This window comes from Primulina eburnea, chromosome 6 (genome assembly GCF_022965805.1).
Source record: "Primulina eburnea isolate SZY01 chromosome 6, ASM2296580v1, whole genome shotgun sequence".
In the NCBI taxonomy this organism is placed as follows: Eukaryota; Viridiplantae; Streptophyta; class Magnoliopsida; order Lamiales; family Gesneriaceae; genus Primulina; species Primulina eburnea.
The window spans coordinates 17069174-17094767 of NC_133106.1; the positions used below are offsets into that span (position 1 = coordinate 17069174).

General features: G+C 41.6%; 1 protein-coding gene and 2 non-coding genes across 3 annotated transcripts; 2 read left to right on the forward strand and 1 right to left on the reverse strand.

Annotated features, from left to right (window-relative positions):
* Window positions 1-13940: 13940 nt before the first annotated feature.
* Window positions 13941-15891, forward strand: LOC140835351 (uncharacterized). Its single transcript, XM_073200840.1, has 2 exons — window positions 13941-14988; window positions 15518-15891. Exons 1-2 carry the CDS (start codon window positions 13941-13943, stop codon window positions 15889-15891), a joined length of 1422 nt encoding a protein of 473 aa, XP_073056941.1.
* Window positions 14346-14452, reverse strand: LOC140835599 (small nucleolar RNA R71). The gene has a single exon (XR_012118922.1). It is a non-coding gene; the product is annotated as a small nucleolar RNA R71 (small nucleolar RNA).
* A 5680-nt stretch (window positions 15892-21571) lies between the features above and the next one.
* LOC140835618 (small nucleolar RNA R71) lies at window positions 21572-21677 on the forward strand. Its single transcript, XR_012118940.1, has one exon. It is a non-coding gene; the product is annotated as a small nucleolar RNA R71 (small nucleolar RNA).
* The last annotated feature ends 3917 nt before the right edge of the window (window positions 21678-25594 follow it).

Consider the following 25594-nt stretch of genomic DNA (forward strand, 5'->3'; position numbering starts at 1 on the left):
AATACATCAAAATTAATTTCTTCCTCTCCCACTCTCAATTTCAATTTCCTTTCTTGAACATCAATCAGATCCTTGCCAGTTGCAAGGAATGGTCTCCCCAAAATCAAAGGTGTGACGACCCTTAAAACTCCTTGCTTTAAAAATTTGCGGAAAAATTAAAAATTTTCTTTTTAAAACAACTTAAACGGCCTCATTCATAAAATCACCGGTGAATCAAGTTCAATGTTTCCAATTATTGCAACGGAAGAAAAATAAAGTTGCCAACAATAACAATTTAAAATTTGTCTAATGACTGATAAAATTGTTAGCGGAAAAATAACAACTGCTGCGCTGAGGTCCTCGGGTGCCACTACTGCCGACCCAAGCTGGCTCACTGGTCCCCGTCCTCGGCCCTGGCCTCATCAGTACCTACAACAATCAAGTCTAGTAAGCCTAAAGACTCAGCATGCATATATCGCAGGTAACGAGTAAAATCTGAAGTAAAATATGCATGGGATAAAATATCATGTCATGAGGTATACTGAAAATAATCTGTACTCATGCTGAAAATAATCTGTACTGAACAATTATAATACGTGCATAACTGGACTGATAATCACAGTAAAAATGTTTGCTCCTTGGAGCCCTGTACTGAAATAACTGGTAAAATTTTCTGTTGAGAATATGTTTTACGCCTGTGGCCACTGCACTAAGCTGAACTGATCGGTAACTGACTACCGGGGAGTCTGAAACTGAACTGAGCTGGCCGGTCACTGGCGACCGGGTGGTACCAAACTGAACTGAGCGGTCACTGGCGACCGTATGAAATAATACTCCCACATAGTGAATGAACCACAAGCCATATCGCATAAATCTCAAAAATAATCATTTTCTATTTTTCATGCACGTAATATAATTAACTGGCATAATAAAAAATCCCGTAATTTTTCCGACTGGATTGGATTGGATCGTCCCCCAGGCTCGCTGCAACCTAACGGTGCCATGAAAATATGCAATAGCTTAAACTTGACCAACTATGCAATTTAGTTCAAAAGATGTGACTATGACGCCTAATGACTTCGTATTTAATCATGACTCCAAACCAACCCAAACCAACACTGAACTGACGTATAGTCATGATTAAAATATGCTGAAAATAATGAAATAATGCTCCTAAAATTATGAGGGTCGAAATCTAGGTGGAATGGAGGCCAAAACAAGAAACGCTCTTTCGAGAGTCAATTTGGCACATCGCACCGTAAATTCTCGTACGACTTTAAAAATGATCCGAATGACGAACGGCGAAAAACACGACCTTCCTAACTTGATTAGGCACTGTCCAGTCCAAGGCCATGGGCTAAAAGACAACCGAGAACTCGAACGAGCCTTCTAAACGACACAGCAACTTGCTGTAAATTTCCAGCAGCTGCGCACCCGTGCGTCTTGTGTTGGTTTCGAGTCTATCGGCCATTGGGGCGTGAACCACCGACCAGAGACCCTTACCAACATCCCAAGGAATGATTTGAACCATGGCTAAGGGCACAATACCAGCCACCATTCGCATCACACTAAAAACGAGACTACACACCTAGCCGAGAAGGAAATCCTGCGCGTGTAGGGAGTTTGGCTTCGCTTGTTGTCTCGTGTCATTCCAGTGGCCATTTCATTGACCATGGCACGATCTAAACATCTAGGGTCAAGGTGTAAACCGTGGCTAAGGGCCCTAGGCCAACAAAGATTCACACCAAACCACACAATTCGAAATACATGTTGCTGTCAAAAGAAGGGAAACCGAGAGGGGAGGGCTGTTCTTGCTTCATTGGTTGTCTAGCGTCGTTCCAGTGGCCATTTGATTGACCATGGCACGATCTAGACATCTAGGGGCATGGTATGAACCGTGGCTAAGGGCCCTAGGCCAACCAAGATCCATACCAAGCAACAAAAGAAACGAACCACAAGCTGTCCAACTGAAGTAGCCGAAGGGGTATAGGGGCTGTTCTTGCCTTTTATTTAAAAACCGATGCACCATGGACCAAGCCACCAAAAGGGCGACTTAATCACGTCTTAGACTTGCTAGGGAAGGGATCCAACCATGGCTAAGAGCCCTTAGGGCAGCCAGGATCAGATCCAACCCCTTGACATAAAAACTGAAATTTTTGAACCCAAAATCCTGCACCTATGGGGAACTTGCTGTCATTTCGGTTTCCAGCAAGTGTGGGGGCTGAATGAATGGCCAACATGGTCCTAATGCATCCTATTACATGTCTAGGGACAGCCTTGGGAGCCTGGAGTCGAACCAATACCTGAAATCCACAATACGAAGCAAACCATGAAGTTGCACAAGAAAACCGAAAAATCTGCATGTGATGATTTCTGAAAATTTCTTGAAACATTTCGGTTTTAGCATGAAAGTAATGATCATGAAATGTAAAAATAATGATAATATGACTTGATTGAGGTTTAGAAAAAGTATATACATGCCTTGGATTCGTTTCGAAAGAAAACGAAAAGAACGAAACGATACGGCGCGGAGGAGGTGGAGCGCTTGCTTTTCTTGCTACCTTTCCTTCTCTCGATTTTTTTCTTGCCTTCTTTCCTAGCTAAGACTCACGAAATTTACACTCTAAACTCTCTGAATTTCAGCCATGGGGGAGGAGAATGATGGTTGGAAAGGTGAGGTGAAAGATCCACAAATAAAGGATTCCAATTCAAGACCAAGTCCCACCCTCATTAAATTTGAATTGTTGACAAGTCTTCTTGGGGGGTTTTGCATGTGGCCGATGGATTGCATGATAGATGTAGGTTGATTAATGTCTAACATTACTTAATTAAGGGTGCTTAATAAATGAAAAGATTATCAAGTTAAGAGATGGCAAGGAAATGGTCAAAGGTGAGTTGGCAAATATAAATGTCTAGACAAGGGGGTGGCCGAAATTTGCTTCTAAAAATGAATGGGGAGTGTTGTTTATTTACTAAATTAATAACTCTTAAAAGCCTCACTAATCCTTTAATTAATTTAGTGAGCTAGCCCCTTAATTATGCAACTTAAATGGGCTTATTTCTTAATCACCTCAAGCAACTTAAATAATTCATTAAACTTCTTTTTAACTTAAATGAACTTACTTGCTAGCTAAATAAACTCCTGGAAATACTTCTCGAATCTTAAATCCAATCTCAAATCTCCAACTCCAGTCCGGCCTCACTGAAATAACTGAAATGTTAAAAATCAACTACTGAACTGAAATAATAAAATAATTAACTTCAAAGAAATGCATTTAAAATAATCATGCAATGAAGTCAATTAAATTTAAAAATCTAGAATTATGCATGGCTTATACGTAGACTGATTTACGGGTTCTACAATCCTTCCCACCTTGAAAGAAATTTCGTCCTCGAAATTAGAACTCACCGAATAACTCGGGGTAACGCTCTCTTATCTCCGGCTCAGACTCCCATGTAGCTTCCTCCTCAGAATGGTTGAGCCATTTGACTTTGACTCACTTAACTAGCTTGTTCCGAAGCTTCTTCTCCTGTCTGTCTAGGATCTGCACTGGTCTCTCCTCATAAGATAGGTTCGGAGTAAGCTGTAACGGCTCAAAGTTCAAGACATTCAAAGGATTTGCCATATACTTCCTCAGCATAGAGACGTGGAAGACATTGTGTACTCCGGCCATATTCGGCGAAAGAGCAACACGATAAGCTAGCGTCCCAACTCTGTCAAGGACCTCAAATGGTCCAATGAATCTCGGACTGAGCTTTCCTTTCTTCCCAAATCTCATGACACCCTTCATAGGTGCCATTTCACAAAGACATGGTCGCCGACAGCAAACTCTAAATCTCTCCTTCTCTGATCTGCATAGCTCTTCTGTCGACTCTGAGCAGTCCTCACCCTATCACGGATCTTGACTACTACATCGGCATCCTGCTGAATAATCTCTGGACCCAATTCTGCTCTCTCTCCTACTTCATTCCAATGAACAGGAGATCTACACTTACGGCCATACAGTGCTTCATACGGAGTCATACCAATAGACGACTGGAAACTGTTGTTATAGGTGAACTCTACCAATGGCAATTTCGACTCCCAACTCCCTGAGAAGTCAATCACACAAGCACGAAGAAGATCCTCTAAGATCTGAATAACTCGCTCTGACTGCCCATCTGTCTGCGGATGAAAGGCTGTGCTAAACAGCAACTTCGTACCCAAAGTCGAATGCAAACTCTTCCAAAATGAAGAAGTGAATCTGGGATCTCTGTCGGATACGATAGAAACTGGAATGCCATGGAGTCGGACTATCTCTCGGATATAAAGCTCTGCATACTTAATCATGGTGAATGTCGTCTTAATAGGCAAGAAGTGCGCTGATTTGGTAAGACGATCTACAATCACTCAAATGGCATTTGATCCTCTGACTGACTTCGGCAAACCGGTCACGAAGTCCATGGTGACGTTCTCCCATTTCCACTCAGGAATAGGAAGAGGCTTGAGCAAACCTGCTGGTCTCTGATGCTCGGCCTTCACTAACTGACAGGTCAGACACTCAGACACAAACCGTCTGATGTCCTTCTTCATACCCGGCCACCAATACAATAGCTGCAGATCTTTGTACATCTTCGTACTCCCAGGGTGAATGGAGTACGACGACATATGGGCCTCTGATAGAATATCTGCTCGGATAGTATCACTGTTAGGAACCCACATCATGTCTCGGTATCTCACAATACCGTCGCTGATTGAATACAAGACACTGCCCTTGGCTTCATCTCTCTTCTTCCACTGTGCCAACTGCTCATCTGCTGCCTGACCACTGCGAATACGGTCCAAAAGGGAAGACTGAATGGTCAAGGTAGATAAACGAGGAACTCTATCTCGAGGGTAAGTCTCCAGATCAAACCTCTGCATCTCAAGATGAAGAGGTCTTTGAATCGTCAAATGAGCCATCACTGCGACTTTTCTGCTCAAAGCATCCGCAACTACATTAGCTTTACCCGGGTGGTAGCTAATGTCACAATCATAGTCTTTCACAAGCTCCAACCAACGTCTCTGACGCATGTTCAGCTCCTTCTGTGTAAAGAAATACTTGAGGCTCTTGTGGTCGGTAAAGATCTGGCACTTCTCTCCATACAGATAGTGCCTCAAAATCTTCAAGGCAAAAACTACGGCTGCTAACTCCAGATCATGGGTAGGGTAGTTCTTCTCATGGACCTTCAGCTGCCGAGAAGCATACGCTACCACTCTCCCATGCTGCATCAATACTGCGCCAAGACCGATCTTCGAAGCATCGGTATAAAGGACAAACTCACCAGATCCTGACGGTACGGCCAAAACGGGTGCTGAGATAAGAGCTTGCTTCAAAGTATCAAAGCTCTTCTGACACTCCTCGCTCCATACAAATTTCACATTCTTCTTGGTCAATGATGTGAGTGGAACGGCAATAGAGGAGAATCCCTTAATGAATTTCCGGTAATATCCTGCTAGGCCGAGAAAACTGCGGATTTCAGATGCATTCTGAGGCACGACCCAATCTCTGACTGCTGTAACCTTTGCTGGGTCTACCTCAATACCACTGCTAGAAACAATGTGGCCTAAGAACGCCACCTTCTCTAACCAGAATTCGCACTTACTGAACTTTGCGAATAACTTGTGTTTCTGCAAAGTCTGCAACACTGTGGTCAAATGTCTGCTGTGATCCTCTTGACTCTTGGAGTAGACGAGAATGTCGTCTATGAACACTATTACAAACTGGTCAAGATACGGCTGAAATACGCGATTCATGAGATCCATGAAGATCGCTGGCGCATTCGTCAGACCGAACGGCATCACAAGGAACTCATAGTGACCGTAACGAGTCCTGAAGCAGTCTTGGAAACATCAGCATCGTTCACCCTCAACTGGTGATAACCGGAACGCAGATCAATCTTGGAGAAAATCGAAGCTCCCTGCAACTGGTCAAACAAATCCTCGATACTCGGAAGTGGGTATTTGTTCTTCACTGTAACCCTGTTCAATTCCCGATAGTCAATGAAAAGTCTCATAGAGCCATCCTTTTTCTTAACAAACAAGACTGGCGTGCCCCAAGGTGAAAAGCTCGGGCGAATGAATTCCTTGTCGAGAAGTTCCTGAATCTGCTTCTTAAGCTCTGTCATCTATTTCGGTGCTAATCGGTACGGCGCTTTGGATATCGGAGTCGTACCTGGCATAAGCTCAATGGAAAACTCCACCTCTCTCTCGGGAGGCATACCAGAGACGTCTTCGGGAAAAACGTCTAAGAAATCTCTGACAATCGGAACATCTGAGGCTAACTGGCTGGGTTCCTCGGGGACAGATAAAAAGGTAGCTAGAAATGCCCGACACCCTCTATGCATGAGCTTCCTAGCCTGAACATAAGGAATAATGCGCGGTAAAGAAAAGTACATGTCTGGCTCAAATAAGAACTGCTCCATTCCATGCGGTCGAACAAGAACAGATCTCCGCTGGAAATCTATCAACACTCTGTTCCTCAATAGCCAGTCCATCCCTAGGATGATGTCAAATTCTGGCATTGGTAGCACGATCAGATCCGCATAAACAATATTACCGTGCAGCTCAAGATCTATATCTCAGATAACATTGGTAGCTGCCATCTCCTCGCCTGACGGCAACACTACTAAAAAGGCTGTGTCTAGCCCAATGGTCTTGATCTTGAGAAAGTTTGCAAAGACCTCCGAAATAAACGAGTGAGTGGCCCCTGAATCTATCAAGGCCTTGGTAGCGGAACCAGATATAAAAATTCTCCCTGAAAGATCGGAACTCTAAGTTGAATCCAATAGCTACAAGAGTTAAACTTATAGGCATGCAAAGGTCAAAGTTCTTCTAACTTAAATCCCCAAACTAATATTGAGTAGAGCATGCAATCCTATCGCAGTTCTAAGTTCAAATCTAAATCCCGATTCCCAAAATACGGAAATTCAAATAATAACTTTAAGCTTAAAAGTACCTGTCAACAACATAGTCTCCGGGTTTGTTTCCGTGGCATGGAGAGCAAAAACTTTTCCTTGGTTAGGCAGATTCCTCTGAGGGCACTGCAGCAACATGTGGTCTGGACTGCCACATTTAAAACACTTTCCTGAGCCAGCCATACATGCTCCAGGATGGCGACGTGAGCACCTGGGACAGACTGGGTGCTCCTGAGTCCTCGGGGCTGGGCGTCTCCGCTGCTGCTGCTGCTGGCCTGGGTTCCTAGGCGGTCCATGAAAAGGCCTCTTATTCTGCTGCTGATGCTGATGAGGAGGAGGGCGGTGCGTTGTCTGGACTGGGCGCTTGCCCTGGCAATCCCTCTCAATATCCCGCAGGTCCTGCTCTGCTGCTAGAGCTTTGGAGACGACAATCTCATAGTTAGCAGGGTCAGACACCCTAACATCCCGGCGCAAGATCGGCCTTAAACCCACCAGGAAATGCATCAACTTAGCTTTGGCATCATTCGTGATCAGGGGCACAAAGTGACAGCCCCTCTCGAACTTACGGATAAACTCCGTAACCGTCATATCCCCCTGTCTCAGACTCATGAACTCGGTGGTCAGCCTGGTACGAACCTCCTCAGCAAAATACTTGGAGTAGAAAACCTCCGTAAAGCGTGCCCAAGAAAGTGTAGCCAAAGTCAGGGCTACCGACGCTCCTTCCCACCATAAGCGGGCGTCTCCAGTGAACAGATAGGTAGCACACCGGACTCGGTCTGCGTCTCCTAGCTCCATAAACTCGAGAATGACCTCGAGAGATTTGATCCATCCCTCGGCAACCATGGGGTCGGACGTCCCAGAGAATTCCTTCGGACGCATCTTCATGAATCGCTCATAAACAGCCTCGGGCCCTGCCGGCCTGGCTGCGGCAGCGACAACGGCATTGTTCCCCGCAAACTGTGCGAAGAACTGCGTCATCCTAGCTAGCATCTGGGCATTCAGATCAGGCGGAGTGGGTGGAGGTAAGTCTTCCTCCCGCCTACGATCCTCACCGTACTCATGACAGCGCTCCTCGCCACCTCTCGGGCGCCCAACCTGGCGTCTAGGGGGCATACTGTTCCAAACATAACTCATACGTAACTAACATGCATAATTCCATAATTTATTCAAATTTAAATACTGAGCGATAAAAATCTGGACGTAATATATAATTCATGAAGACATGCTGTTAAATAATCCATGCTTTAAATAAAATGCTGTAATGTAAAACTTACAGACCGAAGACGTTGCTTCGTGAGTTTCTCGTAGTCAGTAGTAGTGTAACCCTTTACAAGAACATAGGCTCTGATACCAACTGTGGCGACCCTTAAAACTCCTTGCTTTGAAAATTTGCGGAAAATTAAAAATTTTCTTTTTAAAACAACTTAAACGGCCTCATTCATAAAATCACCGGTGAATCAAGTTCAATGTTTCCAATTATTGCAACGGAAGAAAAATAAAGTTGCCAACAATAACAATTTAAAATTTGTCCAATGACTGATAAAATTGTTAGCGGAAAAATAACAACTGCTTCGCTGAGGTCCTCGGGTGCCACTACTGCCGACCCAAGCTGGCTCACTGGTCCCCGTCCTCGGCCCTGGCCTCATCAGTACCTACAACAATCAAGTCTATTGAGCCTAAAGACTCAGCATGCATATATCGCAGGTAACGAGTAAAATCTGAAGTAAAATATGCATGGGATAAAATATCATGTCATGAGGTATACTGAAAATAATCTGTACTCATGCTGAAAATAATCTGTACTGAACAATTATAATACGTGCATAACTGGACTGATAATCACAGTAAAAATGTTTGCTCTTTGGAGCCCTGTACTGAAATAACTGGTAAAATTTTCTGTTGAGAATATGTTTTACGCCTGTGGCCACTGCACTAAGCTGAACTGATCGGTAACTGACTACCGGGGAGTCTGAAACTGAACTGAGCTGGCCGGTCACTGGCGACCGGGTGGTACCAAACTGAACTGAGCGGTCACTGGCGACCGTATAAAATAATACTCCCACATAGTGAATGAACCACAAGCCATATCGCATAAATCTCAAAAATAATCATTTTCTATTTTTCATGCACGTAATATAATTAACTGGCATAATGAAAAATCCTGTAATTTTTCCGACTGGATTGGATTGGATCGTCCCCCAGGCTCGCTGCAACCTAACGGTGCCATGAAAATATGCAATAGCTTAAACTTGACCAACTATGCAATTTAGTTCAAAAGATGTGACTATGACGCCTAATGACTTCGTATTTAATCATGACTCCAACCAACCCAAACCAACACTGAACCGACGTATAGTCATGATTAAAATATGCTGAAAATAATGAAATAATGATTTTAAAATTATGAGGGTCGAAATCTAGGTGGAATGGAGGCCAAAACAAGAAACGCTCTTTCGAGAGTCAATTTGGCACATCGCACCGTAAATTCTCGTACGACTTCAAAAATGATCCGAATGACGAACGGCCAAAAACATGACCTTCCTAACTTTATTAGGCACTGTCCAGTCCAAGGCCGTGGGCTAAAAGACAACCGAGAACTCGAACGAGCCTTCTAAACGACACAGCAACTTGCTGTAAATTTCCAGCAGCTGCGCACCCGTGCGTCTTGTGTTGGTTTCGAGTCTATCGGCCATTGGGGCGTGAACCACCGACCAGAGACCCTTACCAACATCCCAAGGAATGATTTGAACCATGGCTAAGGGCACAATACAAGCCATCATTCGCACCACACTAAAAACGAGACTACACACTTAGCCGAGAAGGAAATCCTGCGCGTGTAGGGAGTTTGGCTTCGCTTGTTGTCTCGTGTCGTTCTAGTGGCCATTTCATTGACCATGGCACGATCTAAACATCTAGGGTCAAGGTGTAAACCGTGGCTAAGGGCCCTAGGCCAACCAAGATTCACACCAAACCACACAATTCGAAATACATGTTGCTGTCAAAAGAAGGGAAACCGAGAGGGGAGGGCTGTTCTTGCTTCGTTGGTTGTCTAGCGTCGTTCCAGTGGCCATTTGATTGACCATGGCACGATCTAGACATCTAAGGGCATGGTATGAACCGTGGCTAAGGGCCCTAGGCCAACCAAGATCCATACCAAGCAACAAAAGAAACGAACCACAAGCTGTCCAACTGAAGTAGCCGAAGGGGTATAGGGGATGTTCTTGCCTTTTATTTAAAAACCGATGCACCATGGACCATGCCACCAAAAGGGCGACTTAATCACGTCTTAGACTTGCTAGGGAAGGGATCCAACCATGGCTAAGAGCCCTTAGGGCAGCCAGGATCAGATCCAACCCCTTGACATAAAAACTGAAATTTTCGAACCCAAAATCATGCACCTATGGCGAACTTGATGTCATTTCGGTTTCCAGCAAGTGTGGGGGCTGAATGAATGGACCAACATGGTCCTAATGCATCCTATTACATGTCTAGGAACATCCTTGGGAGCCTGGAGTTTAACCAATACCTGAAATCCACAATACGAAGCAAACCATGAAGTTGCACATGAAAACCGAAAAATCTGCATGTGATGATTTCTGAAAATTTCTTGAAACATTTCGGTTTTAGAAATGATCATGAAATGTAAAAATAATGATAATATGACTTTATTGAGGTTTAGAAAAAGTATATACATGCCTTGGATTCGTTTCGAAAGATAACGAAAAGAACGAAACGATACGGCGCGAAGGAGGTGGAGCGCTTGCTTTTCTTGCTACCTTTCCTTCTCTCGATTTTTTTCTTGCCTTCTTTCCTAGCTAAAACTCACGAAATTTACACTCTAAACTCTCTGAATTTCAGCCATGGGGGAGGAGAATGATGGTTGGAAAGGTGAGGGGCAAGATCCACAAATAAAGGATTCCAATTCAAGACCAAGTCCCACCCTCATTAAATTTGAATTGTTGACAAGTCTTCTTGGGGGGTTTTGCATGTGGCCGATGGATTGCATGATAGATGTCGGTTGATTAATGTCTAACATTACTTAATTAAGGGTGCTTAAGAAATGAAAAGATTATCAAGTTAAGAGATGGCAAGGAAATGGTCAAAGGTGAGTTGGCAAATATAAATGTCTAGACAAGGGGGTGGCCGAAATTTGCTTCTAAAAATGAATGGGGAGTGTTGTTTATTTACTAAATTAATAACTCTTAAAAGCCTCACTAATCCTTTAATTAATTTAGTGAGCTAGCCCCTTAATTATGCAACTTAAATGGGCTTATTTCTTAATCACCTCAAGCAACTTAAATAATTCATTAAACTTCTTTTTAACTTAATTGAACTTACTTGCTAGCTAAATAAACTCCTGGAAATATTTCTCGAATCTTAAATCCAATCTCAAATCTCCAACTCCGGTCCGGCCTCACTGAAATAACTGAAATGTTAAAAATCAACTACTGAACTGAAATAATAAAATAATTAACTTCAAAGAAATGCATTTAAAATAATCATGCAATGAAGTCAATTAAATTTAAAAATCTTGAATTATGCATGGCTTATACGTAGACTGATTTACGGGTTCAACAAAAGGCATCTCCATGTCTTCCTCCATGTCAAGCACCACGAAGTCCGCAGGAAAAATAAATTTGTCCACTTTAACTAACACATCCTCAATCACTCCTCGTGGATATTTGACAGATATGTCAGCCAGTTGTAAAGACATCCTCGTTGGCTTAGGTTCGCCCAATCCCAGTTTCCTAAACACAGACAACGGCATAAGATTAATACTTGCACCAAGATCACACAAGGCTTTATGAAAAACAACATCACCATTCATGCAAGGAATAGAAAAACTCCCTGGATCTTTTAGTTTCGGTGGGATTTTGTTTTGCACCAAAGCGGAGCTATTTCAGTTAAGTTTACTGTCATGTGATCCTCCAACTTTCTCTTATTAGCTAATATGTCCTTCAAAAATTTAGCATAACTAGGCATTTGCATTAAAGAATCGGCGAAGGGAATATTGATATGAAATTTTTTAAATACCTCAAGAAACTTACCGAATTGTGCATCTAGTTTTGCTTTTTTCAATGCTGTAGGAAAAGGAAGAGGTATAACAATTTTAGGTTGTGCAGAGGGTGCTGGTGTAGAGTTAGAAGACTTACCTTTGGATGTCTCAGTCAGTTCATCCGGCATTTGATTTTTTTCTTTTCCTTTCGACTCTAAAATATTCCTTCTCTTCAACTCAATGGCCTTCACTTGCTCTTTTGGATTGGTCTCGGTGTTACTTGGCAAGGTGCCCGGCTCTCTACTTGCTATCATCTTTGCCAATTGTCCAATTTGATTCTCGAGCCCTTATATCGATGCATCTTGGTTTTGAAGTATAGTTTCAGTGGATGAAATAAACTTAGACATCATTTGCTCCAAGTTGGACTTTTCTTCTCTAGGAGGATCAGATCTGTTCATCGGTTGTTTTCCATATGGTTGTCCTCCCTGTGGTCGATTCTGACTGTTTTGGCCACCCCATGAGAAATGGGGATGTTGCCTCTTATAAGTGCATTTTATGCACTTACATTATTCCTATACTTCATATAGATTGTTAGTCTTTTTTAGCGGAATTACGTGCTTTTGTTGTTTTTTTGTGTGGTTGCAGGAATCTAGGTGCAGCTACAATATGTGTGTGAAAACGAGCTAAAATGGCGCCTAGGAGCGGAAGTGGGAGAAAACACAAGCTCTGAAATGCAGTGAGACTCGTGCATATGCGCGAGTAAGATCGTGCATATGCTGCGCGAGCAATGCCCCAAAGCGAGGTGAATTACAGTGGGCCTCACGCATATGCGCCGCTCATGGCACGCATATGCGCCGCTCATGGCACGCATATGCGTGAGAGACAAGAAGCAAGACCAAAAAGCAGCCCGCATATGCGCCGCTCATGGCGTGCATATGCGCGCAAGACAGACAACGCACAGGAGACCCGCGCATATGCGCGAGTCTGTGTCGCGCATATGCGCGCGGCGCGATGTTCAGGAATTAAATAGGTTTTCGCGTGGATTTTTTAAGGGTTCCGAAATATTTTACACGCAGCCGTCATATCACTTGAAAGAGGAGAGAAAAAGTCAGAGCACGGAGCACGAGACGCAAAGAATGGAGATAGAAGACGTTGAATCCGGACACGGAGACACACTTTCATCTCTCGCCAACACGTTTCTACTTCGGTTCTTTACTTTTACGTTTTTAATGATTACAAACAGGTTTTGTATTGATTTAAATTCGAGTATGAACTAATTTTATTTTCTAGAGATTGACGTAGCCGAGGTCGAACCTATGTATTGACGTTTTGAATTTTCATCTATTTAATTCATCGTGTTTATTTGTGATTTCTTGTCTTTAATTCTTTTGGATTACTGGCCATAATTCGACTGATCTAATAATTGAGATCTAATCGAGAGAGGTGATCGAAATTAGGACATGGGAAATCGCATTGTCAGATGTTTATAACGTGCAAAAGACGTATAACTTTGGCGTATCCATAACAGGACCTTGTGTGCATTTATATCGTGTTACATGATTTTGAATAGACATATTAAAATCGGTAATAGGTAATACAGTTCTATTTATCACTCGACAGAGGGAATAAAAAATATTGTGAGTTCTTGGTTAATAAATATGGTGTGATTTAATTAAATGTTAGTCAATGTTAATTTAGCATAGGGGAGACTCGACGAAATCATATATCTAGATTTATTTACTCATTAAATTTCTACTGCGTGCTAGAATTACAGGAATTGTTATTTGATTTGACTTGATTTTAAACCAACTAGTTGATTTGTCTAAATAAAGTCGAGCTATGTCAATTATGGTACTTAATATACAATTTTAAATATTTAATCTTTGTGGGATCGATATGTGTACTCAAATCAGTACTAAAACTTGACACCGTATACTTGCGGTAGTGAAAATACGCAAAAAGTTTTTGGCGCCGTTGCCGGGGAGTAAACTATTTAATTCCGTATTGATTTTTAATCAGAATTAAATCAATGGCTGAAAACAGATATAATCAGAATGAGCTCCCTAGAGAGGTGCCAATCCGGGAACATTTCCGCCCAGTCATCAACGCTCACTACTCTGGAATAGCTCGTGGAACTATTGCTGCTAATAATTTCTTGCTAAAGCCCGCACTCATCAACATGGTTCAACAGAACCAATTTGGAGGAGCAGCCACAGCAGATCCCCATCTTCACCTCAGAACTTTTCTGGAGATCACGAACACGGTAAAAATTAATAGTGTTTCTGACGAAATTATTCGATTGCGCCTATTTCTGTTTTCTCTCAAGGATCACATTAGGAGCTGGCTCCAATCTCTACCGCTGGGAAGTATTACTACATGGGCAGATTTGGTTACGAAGTTTCTGTCAAAGTATTTTCCTCCTGCTAAATCTGCTAAGTTGAAAATAGAGATTACCAATTTCAGGCAGAGAGAGCTTGAAGTGTTATATGAGGCTTGGGAGCGATACAAAGAATTACTCAGGAAGTGCCCGAATCATGGCTATGCAGATTGGGTGCAGATTGGGTTATTTTACAATGGTTTAGATGGGCCAACCAGAGGGAATGTGGATACAGCCGTCGGAGGTACTATTTTTTCTAAAACACCTGATGAGCCCTATGAATTGCTTGAACAGATGACCATTAACAGTTATCAGTGGCCGAGTGAGAGATCTGGATCAAGGAAACCTGCTGGAGTGTATGCCGTAGACCCGATCACATCACTTACTGCACAGGTTTTGGCATTGACCACACAGATCGCAGCAATGAACAAAGCTGGCCAAGCTACGTCTGAAGTAGCACTGGTGACTGCTGAGGAAGAACCGATTATGGAGGAAGCTCAATACATCAACAATCATGGCTTTGGAGGTTATCGAGATAATCATCCCCCTAATACTTATCACCATGGATTGAGAAATCACGAGAATTTCTCATATGCAAATAATAAGAATGTATTGAATCCTCCGCCGGGGTTCAATACATCAAATGGGGAAGGGAAACCATCATTCAAAGATTTAGTTGGAACATTTGTTGTTGAATCTGGTAAAAGGATGTCTAGAACTGAGTCTAGACTGGACAACCTTAAGACACACATGGCGAGTATTGGCGCGACCTTGAAAATCCTGTAGTCGCAAGTGGGGCAGATAACCAAGCAACTCACGTCTCAACCAGTCAGGCGCAGTTCAAAAGACTGCCGACCCAAACCTGAGAGAGGTGAATGCCATTTTTGTACATCATGAAGAGATTTGTGTGGTAGGCAGAGAAGAGAAGGAGCTTGAACTCACACATGTTCGGGATGAAAAGCTAAGTCCAACCAAAGGAGCCCGAGATAAGAAATCTGAGAGGTATGATTTAAATAAATGCATTGATATCTCTTTACTTCCCTACCCCCAGCAATTTTTACAATTACAAGCTGAATTTCAAAAGAAAAAAGGTCTTGAAGATCTCAAGAACCTATACACTAATAATGAGTTTGTAGATCAGGTGTAAGATGAAGTTACTGAAGGAACACGAAGAAATCGTCCTCAGAAGTTGCTAGATCCCGGTGAATTTATTGTACCATGTGAAATAGGGGGTCATTTAGTAGAAAAAGCTATCTGTGACTCAGGAGCAAGTATAAATATAATGCCAAGTTCTCTCTACGAGAAACTTGGATTGAGCAAGATGATATCCACCGAATTAAGCGTGCAGCTGGCAGATAAATCGGTGAAGGTGCCATTGGGTATTGTGGATGATGTTGAACTGAAGATTGACAAATTGAAAGTTCTAGCAGAATTCTTGGTACTCGATATGGAGAATAGTCAGGACGTTCACGTTATTCTAGGACGCCCATTATTGGCTGCTGTTGGAGCCATCATTGACGTGGAACGAGGAAAGATGACCATGGAAGGGGAGAGTCAGCTGGTGGAAATAAGGGCATCCAAGAAATCATACGACCCACCATGAACAGGAGAAATTCGGGCTGACGACGTTAAACCAAGCGCTGTGTGGGAGGCAACCCACATTTATTTATTTTTGCATTCGTTTTGTTTTTATTATTTCAAATCCTTAGTTTATTAATTTTAACATTCTCTATTCAAGTATTAATTTTCATTTTGTTATTTTTGCAGGTATTTTTCAAAAAAAAAAATTCTAAAAGAACTGATGGACAGAGCGCCCCGCGCACATGCGCGACGTATTTGCGCGCAAATGCGCGATATTGGCAGAGGGCTCGGCGCACATGCACCACTCAAGGCACGCACATGCGCGAAGAAGACAGAGGCGTCGGCGCATATGCACGAGTAGGCCAAGAAATTACACCCACATGGCAGAGGCGTCGGCGCATATGCGCCACATTAGAACGCGCATATGCGCGAAGCACCGCAAGCGAGACAGTAGCCTTGGCGCATATGCGCCACAAAGGACGCGCATATGCCCCACATTCCAGCAGGCATGCCAGTAGCAGGCGCGCATATGCGTCGCTTCAAGGCGCGCGACTCAATTTAAGAAAAAGAAAAGGGGGGGTTGCGATGCATCTTCAGAATTTACACACAGCCTTTTTTTTTCAAAAGACCCTCACGCCACCGCCGCCTCCTTGCACACCGCCGCGTCGCCGCCCCTCCTTGGAAAACCGACCGCCTCCGCCAATCACTGCCGTGATTTACGCCTGCACTCCTAATTTCTGTCATCTCCTAGTTCAAGTAAGGGATTTTCTCCAGATTTTGTTAAAATTTTGAGATTTGTTAGAATTGGTGCTCAATCTTTGGGGGAACTTCTGTTATTGTGAAGTGGGCGCTTCAATTTGTTCTATATTAGTTTTGATTATTGGGTTTGCACGTCTATTGCTCACTGGATTAATTGGTGTGGTGAAATCATATTGTTCAAGCTTGGGAAATCCGATTATCTTCGATTTTGGCGTTACTGTGGGTTGAGTTTGGTGTTGATTGTGATATTTTGATACATTAATGGATATGGCGCCGAAAAAGAGGTCAAAAAAGGTTCTTCTTCCTCGTCAAGCTTCGACTCTCACAGGTTTTGGAACGAGGAGGCCCAGCAGATATATGACAGTACTATGACACGGCCCATAATACCGGAACGGGGGTTCAATTTGTCCATTGCACGTGGTGTGATTATAAATGAACTGGAACGAAGGCAATGGGTGGAATTCGCTCAACACCCGTCGGACGCCGTTATCTCCATTGTGCGAGAATTTTATGCCAACCTCCGGATTCGGCACGATGAGTCCAAAGTATTGGTCCGAGGGAAATAGGTGTCGTTCGATTCTCGAACAATCAACACGCTATATCAGATGCCCAGTTTCGATCAGGACGAATACAGTGAGTTCCTCGAAGCTGGAGTTAATTACACAGAGGTCATCCGGACCATTTGTGAGGCCGGCGCTGTCTAGAAAATGAGCGCGAGCGGGCCTACATCTTTAAAGAAATCCGACATGGGGCCTAACTCCAGCGCTTGGACATCTTTTGTACTAGCCCGAATTCTCCCGTCTTCTCACTACTATAATGTCAATAAAGACAAAGCTGCATTGGTTTATGCCATCCTAAAGGGCAAATCAGTTGACGTGGGGAAGATCATTTATGGCTCGATTATGAGAGATGGCGCAGGGTTAGCCACGGTTGCTCTTCCTTGTCCTCACACGGTTACCGAGCTATGCCGCCAGGCCGGCGTCACATGGGCCCCTGATGAGCCGGTACTAATGCCGAAGGATCCCATTGTCGCTTTCTTTGGAGCAGCATCTTATGTTCCCCACGAGTATCCAGCTGAAGAGGAGCTCCCGCATCCACAGCTTCCAGGACCACCACCGGCAGCAGCGAGAGCGCAGGGGAGACAGATTGAGGCGACTAGAGAATGAGATACATGATCAGAGGCAGTTACTAGTTGAGCACCGCCAGGTGCTAGATTCACTTCAGTACCGCACCGACCATTTCATGGGATTCATGATGGACTTCACCTCCGTGCTTGCTCAGCGGTTCCCACCTATAGGTCCAGAGGATCCCATGTTTCCCCAGCCACCTGCTTGGCCACCACAGTATCCAGGACCACCACCACAGTATCCAGGACCTCTTCCACAGGCCCCACCCCAGCACATGGATGAGGATGTCGATGATGATGACGGCGAGCACTGACGCTCGTCGTGTGAGGTATGCTTGTCCCATTTCTTTCTTGTTTATACATTGAGGACAATGCATATTTTAAGTTTGGGGGGTGATTTGATTATTTGATCTGAGTTGATTTGTTGCTTTAGTGTTTGATTTGGATGTTTATTTATTTAAAAAAAAAAATTGTTTCATTTTGTCTTTATGTTTTTCTTTTCTTAGTCGTTAAACTTTTTTATGAGAATTGTGGAATTAAGGTAATAACCAAACAATGATGAGAGTTGACCCGAAATTCATGTTGTTCCATGATTACGAATTTGAATGCATGCTATCCTTACTTAACCGTTTACACATTAATTCACGATTGCTATGATTGTTGGTACACCCGATGTCAAGAGAGTGTTAATGTGATTTGTGACTTGGAATGTATGAATGGACTCCAAAGCCTGCATGTTGATTACTTGTTATTGAGTTGCATGTTTACTAACACATAAATGATTCTGACAGTCTTTGAAATATGTTGGGCATGTTTTTCCTTGAATAAATTGTCAATTGTTATCCTTTGAGCCTAAATGAGAATGAAATGTGGAATTCTTTCTGTTTGAATACCCGAAAACATGATCTGTCTGTGTTTGTTGATTGGTAAATTGAAAGTAGTCTAGAACTTGGTTTGGCACTCTTCGAGGCGAGATACGGGTATTGTGTGACTTAGGGATGATTTAGGGGATTTTTGGAACGTTTGAGCCTTTCAAGCCTACCCATAACATCATATTATGCCCAAGTGTCCCATGTTTGAGCTTAATGAAAATCGGATGGAGTGTGCCAAGGCACACAAAAGCCCCCATTCGTATCAATTCTAAACTCCTACGTCAACTACCAACTTTTGAGCATATACACCAGTACCTACCAAAAACGGAGAGAAAACGAATATGTGTATCACTACAAAAGTTCTTCTCCCTTGTGTGCATATAAGAATATCATGAAAAGGTGAAAAGAAAGAAAGAAATGTCTATAAAAAAAGAAAGAAAAAGTTGAATAAAGAAGGAAAGAGTATGACATGTGATGTGAAAAGGAGGACAAAATGGTGAAAATGTTGTGGCAAGACAAGTGGAAGTGAAACAAAAGGAATGAGACACATGTTGAAAAATAAATTGGTTTGTTTTCTCTCACTTTTGACTCCCGACCTTCATTTGAAGCCATTAGCCATAGCCTAACGTTATAAGCTTAAAATACCTATTAACCGAGTCACACGTACCCAATATACTAGTGGAGAAGAGTTGTCAAAGTTAAGCCTATGGACACTTGAAAAATGCCGTCGATATACATAGATTTCAATTGTGTACATGTGCGCATCTCATGATATTGAACTTTGTTTGGTTAATTATTGTTTTCATATTACCACTTTTGTTTAGCCAAATGTTACCCTATAAGTCCTGTTGATTTGTGAAGGTAATGTGTGTCTCAATGGTTTTGCTAATTACGTGTGTGTCGAGGAGCCCAAAATTTTATGAGATGAACAGTTTGAACTTATCTTGGCATTTGGAGTGGGTAAACGAGAATAGCAGAACACACATGCACGTGAACTGTGAGTAATTTGGCATGTGTTTGATTCAATATCATGGAAACTGTAATCTCTGAGGCTAGTGGTTATCCTTTTATTCCACAATTCTTATTCGTTTAGTTACTTTCTTTAAGATGTATTTAGTTTAGTCTAGTTAATGTTTTATTCATTTTTATTTTGCTCGGGACTAGCAAAAGTTAAAGTTTGGGGAGATTTGATAAGTGCATTTTATGCACTTATACTTCATATAGATTGTTAGTCTTTTTGAGCGGAATTACGCGCTTTTGTTGTTTTTTGGTGTGGTTGCAGGAATCTAGGTGCGGCTACAATATGTGTGTGAAAACGAGCTAAAATTGCGCCTAGGAGCAGAAGTGGGAGAAAACGCAAGCTCTGAAATGCAGTGAGACTTGCGCATATGAGCGAGTAAGATCACGCATATGTGCGAGCAATGCCCCAAAGCGAGGTGAATTACAGTGGGCCTCGTGCATATGCGCCGCTCATGGCGCGCAAGACAGACAACGCACAGAAGACCCGCGCATATGCGCGAGTCTGTGTCACGCATATGTGAGCGGCGCGATGTTCAGGAATTAAATAGGTTTTCGCGTGGATTTTTTAAGGGTTCCGAAATATTTTACATGCAGCCGTTATATCACTCGAAAGAGGAGAGAAAAAGTCAGAGCACGGAGCACGGGACGCGAAGAACGGAGGTAGAATCCGGACACGGAGACACACTTTCATCTCTCGCCAACACGTTTCTACTTCGGTTCTTTACTTTTATGTTTTTAATGATTACAAACAAGTTTTGTATTGATTTAAATTCGAGTATGAACTAATTTTATTTTCTAGAGATTGACGTAGTCGAGGTCGAACCTATGTATTGACGTTTTAAATTTTCATCGATTTAGTTCATCGTGTTTATTTGTGATTTCTTGTCTTTAATTCTTTTGGATTACTGGCCATAATTCGACTGATCTAATAATTGAGATCTAACACTCGAGAGAGTTGATCGAAATTAGGACATGGGAAATCGCATTGTCAGATGTTTATAGCGTACAAAAGACGTATAACTTTGGCGAATCCATAACAGGACCTTGTGTGCATTTATTACGTGTTACATGATTTTGAATAGACATATTAAAATCGGTAATAGGTAATACAGTTCTATTTATCACTCGACAGAGGGAATAGAAAATATTGTGAATTCTTGGTTAATAAATATGGTGTGATTTAATTAAATGTTAGTCATGTTAATTTAGCATAGGGGAGACTCGACGAAATCATATGTCTAGATTTATTTACTCATTGAATTTCTACTGCGTGCTAGAATTACATGAATTGTTATTTAATTTGACTTGATTTTAAACCAACTAGTTGATTTGTCTAAATAAAGTCGAGCTATGTCAATTATGGTACTTAATATACAATTTTAAATATTTACACTTCGTGGGATCGATATCTGTACTCAAACCAGTACTAAAACTTGACACCGTATACTTGCGGTAGTGAAAATACGCAACAGCCTCCATCCCGGATTGTATGTGTTCGAATAAGGGTCATTCCTTGGGCGGTTTTGGACTCCCACTTGATTTATTGGTGGCTCTTCTTGCACATAAAATGGATTGTCATCTTGACAGTCCTTCACATAGTGTTCTCCTCCACACTTTTCACAGAATATCTCTTGAAAACGCACCGCCGTGCCACCGACATTGAAGCTGTCTAGTTTCCTGTTTAAAGCATCAATTTTTGCAGTAATAGCAAAAAAATCAGTTACCTGGTGAGAACTCCTGCACTCTTCCGCTGGTTGTTTCTTTCTGATTGAGGGTGATAGCTGCTAGCAGTCATCTCCTCCAACAACTCATATCCTTCTTCCGCAATTTTTCTCAACAAGTTTCCACAAGCAGCAACATTTGTTATAGTACGGTTAGGAGTAAGCAAACCATAATAAAATGTTTGAACGACTAACCCAAGTGGTAATTCGTGATGCGGGCATCGTCGTAGTAGATCCTTGAAGCGTTCCCATGCCTCATATAAAGACTTCTGATCTAATTGAGCAAATGTTGTAATGTCTGCCCGCAGCTTCATGGTCTTTGATGGAGGAAAGTATTTAATGAGAAATGCTTTCGCCATGTCTTCCCATGTAGTGATCGAACCTACATGCAAACAATTTAACCATGCTTTAGCTTTATCACGTAAAGAGAAAGGAAACAAACGCAACCTAACAGCATCATCAGAAACTCCATTGAATTTAAAAGTATCGCAAATTTCAAGAAAATCTGCGATGTGCGTGTTTGGGTCATCTACTGCAGATCCTCCAAACTGGACTGTGTTCTGAATCATATGAATTATAGCTAGTTTGATTTCGAACTGGTTTGCTTGCACCATAGGCCTCACAATACTGGGGCTTGTTCCATCCCAAGAAGGTTGGGCATACTCCAGCATCGGTATGCGGCGTGGCATCTCAACACGTCTAGCATCATGGTGTTCCTCCTCTTGATCATTCAACTGCCTCTCCATCAGTTCTTTGAGTCTCTGCTGTCTTCTCCTGCGGAAAGTTCTTTCAATTTCAGGATCAAACTCAAGCTCAACCTCCACGTCAAGTGACTTTGGCATGCACTGGACAAGATGTCTGGAATAAAATATGGAGTGTTAGCTCAAGCAAAATTAAATAACGCTAAAGAAAATAACTAAAAATAAAATTGTAGATTAACAGTCGCCAGCAACGGCGCTAAAAACTTGATCGAGCAAAAATTGCACTATGGAATCCTCAATAAAAACATGTTTTATATGTCAAAATTAATCGCAAGTGCACGATGTCAAGTAATAGTATAATGTACCGGAGTACGAGTATCGTTCCACTGAAGACTGTATTTAACAATTATTCTTTTCCAGTTATTAGATCTTTAGCAACGAAAATTTGAATGAATGATGACTACTACTATGCTCAAATAAATATGAAAATAAAATGATTCAATAAGTAAAGAATGAAAATTAATATCTAAAATGTTGAATAAAATTCAATGAGAAATGAATTTGTTGGGAATATCGGTTCACCTACCCCTCGTTAATTTATTAATTCGTTCGATAGTGATTATATGCTTCCGACATGATTTCCTATTCAATTGAACACACTCTCTCGAGCTATGCCAAGCTAATTCGACTCAATGAAGTAATTAAATGTCTTTAATTATTTATCAAGAGTGAATCGCATTTCGATTTATGAAATCCCCTTGTTTTCGACCCTAAGGACTATGACTATCGGCGCGTATCCAATTTCATATATCTATGTAAATTGTAGATCCACGGATTATACTACTTGTTCCTATCACAAGTTATTCTCTCGAACTCACTCGCAATGTAAAAAAGTTGTTAAAGTTAGCTACGCTCTAACAACACAATCAAACAATAGTATACTCAAGGATAACGCAACAATCGAATATAAATTAATTTAAATCAAAGTTTGGGGTAGGCTCCCCTTAAATCCCAACAAATATTAAAAGTTAGTTGCTGGAATTCATGATTGAAACTAAACAAAACAAAGTTTAAAGAAGAGAAACTAGATCAGAAATACCAGGCGTGACGAAAATCGCAAAGAAGACGCCCGAAAATCTTCAAATCTTTAACTTCAGGCACAAAATGCTCTCCAAAACTAGTGGATGCTCTCAATGAAGTCTGCGTATCCCCAGAAAACTTCCAACTTCCTTCCATATCAGCCACACCTCCAAAATAAGGTAAAGAATCGGCTGCAAAATCTTGCCACAATTAGGTGGCGCTTGGGCGGTAAAGAATTACCGCTAGAGCACCACACTCTCTGTAAAACACTTGGGGCATGCGGCTTCTCGTGCTCGGGCGGTAAAGAATTACCGCCCGAGCGCCATATGTTCTGTATCTTGGCTATTCGGATTATTTTCTAGCGCCCGGGCGGTAGCAAATTACCGCCCGAGCGCCATACTTTCTGTAATTCCCCTCAGCAATCCACATCTAGCGCCCGGGCGGTAGAAAATTACCGCTCGGGCGCCAACTTTTCTGTACATCGTCGTGTTGGCTTAGCACTTGGCTCCGATTTCAGTTTTTCCGGCCATTTTTCCTTCAAATTCGTCACGCACAAGTGAGAAATGATCAAATGCATATTCTTACTCTAAAATGAACAAAATGTAAATGAAATGTACGCATGCACAATGCAAACACACACAAACTAATGCAATAAAACACGTAAAAATCACACATATCAGGGATCCAGAAGAGCTTCTTCAATCTTCTTTGGTTCATCTTGAGAGATAAAAGCAACATGCATGTATTCATTTATCATCTGCCTTCTGGTCCTTAACGGAGCTGTTGGATTTCCAATCACCAAAGATGGAGGATGAGATTTTCTCCAAATAAGAGGATTTAGATTAGCAGTAGATTGTTTTGGAACATCAGTTGCTGGTTCTGGAATATTAGTTGTTGAATCTGGAATGTCAGCTGCTGGTTCTAGAATGTGAATGTCTGGTTCTGGATCTTGAATATCCTTGACAATTGCTTCTGCATCATCTTCACTGTCTAATTCCAGATGAACCATGTCTAACCTTTTACTTAGATTAGATATGTTAGTAATCTCGGGAGCACTGCTGTCTTCATCAAAGACAACATGAATAGATTCTTCAACATTGAGTGTTTTATTATTGAAAATTCTAAATGCCTTACTAACTGCTGAATATCCAAGGAATAATCCAGCGTCAGATTTTGAATCAAATGCAGCTAAATGACTTTTACCATTGTTATTCACAAAGCATCTACAACAAAAAACATGAAAGTAAGATACACTCGGTTTACTTCCTTTCCATATTTCGTAAGGAGTATGATTATTCCTCTTGTTGATCATTGTTCTGTTTTGTGTGTAGCAAGCAGTATTAATAGCTTCTGCCCAGAAGCGCTGAGAGATGTCTGCATCTGCTAGCAATGTTCTAGCAGCTTCTTTAAGTGTTCTGTTTCTCCTTTCAGCTACTCCATTTTGTTAAGGCGTCCTGGCAGCTGAATATTCATGATGAATGCCCTGTTCATCTAGATATATCTCAAGAGTCTGGTTAGTAAATTCAGTACCTCGATCACTTCTGATTCTAACGACAGAAACTGATTTCTCATTTTGAATCTTTTTCAGAAGTTTGAAAATTCAGTACCTTGACAAGTTTGCCATGTTCACTTCTTTTTCTTGAAAAGTGCTTCGTCTCCATATATAGGCTTTTTCCAATGTTAGGATCTGAACGGCTCTTTTGACTTTTCATTGGTTCAGCTTTGTTGCTGAAAATGGACCCTGCAGAATACATTAAAGCAATCAGTCTCAGTTCATACCAAAAATGGTAAACTGTCTTAAATGTTCTCGTACAACATTTAATGTCATTTAATGAAGCAATAAATGCTAGTATCACGTTAATAGATCAACGGTAATATTTAAAGACTTTGAGATACAAAAAATTCTGTTAGTGTATATTTCGAGTTTTGTATCCCTTCTAGTTCTGGTTTTAGCTAAGAAGTCACTTGTTTAAACAGTACTTGATAAGTGCTGCTACTGGTTTTAGCTCGATACAAGTGCTTCTGGTTTTTTGCTATTTTACATCTACTGGTTTTGTACTAAGCCAGCATCTACTGGTTTTTACTAGCATCTCCACAACAAATTTGAGTCTAACAAAAAATCAAGAAAAAATTAGAATGATTAGAATTTTAATTGATGGATTTCCTCTCTTTTGATTAATTTGGCTCGTCTATCAGTCTGTATTTCGTAAACGATTTTCTCGAGTGTTTATATGTTTTCCAACTCCACAAAAGAAACTGTTGCCATAAAAACATTTATTAACTTGTAAGGATATGGAGTTGAGACTATTACTAGGAATTTCTGATGGTCATGCATTTAATTAACAAAAAATATTCTTTGTATTGATCACTCACTTTATTTCATAAATTAGAATTATACTAATTTTGATATAACTCTGACATTCATTAAATTAATTTTAAACACCTG

Coding starts and splice junctions, on each gene's coding strand:
- LOC140835351 (XM_073200840.1), top strand. CDS start 13,941: ATGGCTGAAAACAGATATAATCAGAATGAGCTCCCTAGAGAGGTGCCA. Junction 14,989..15,517: donor AACATTTGTTGTTGAATCTG/GTAAAAGGATGT, acceptor CATGTGAAATAG/GGGGTCATTTAGTAGAAAAA.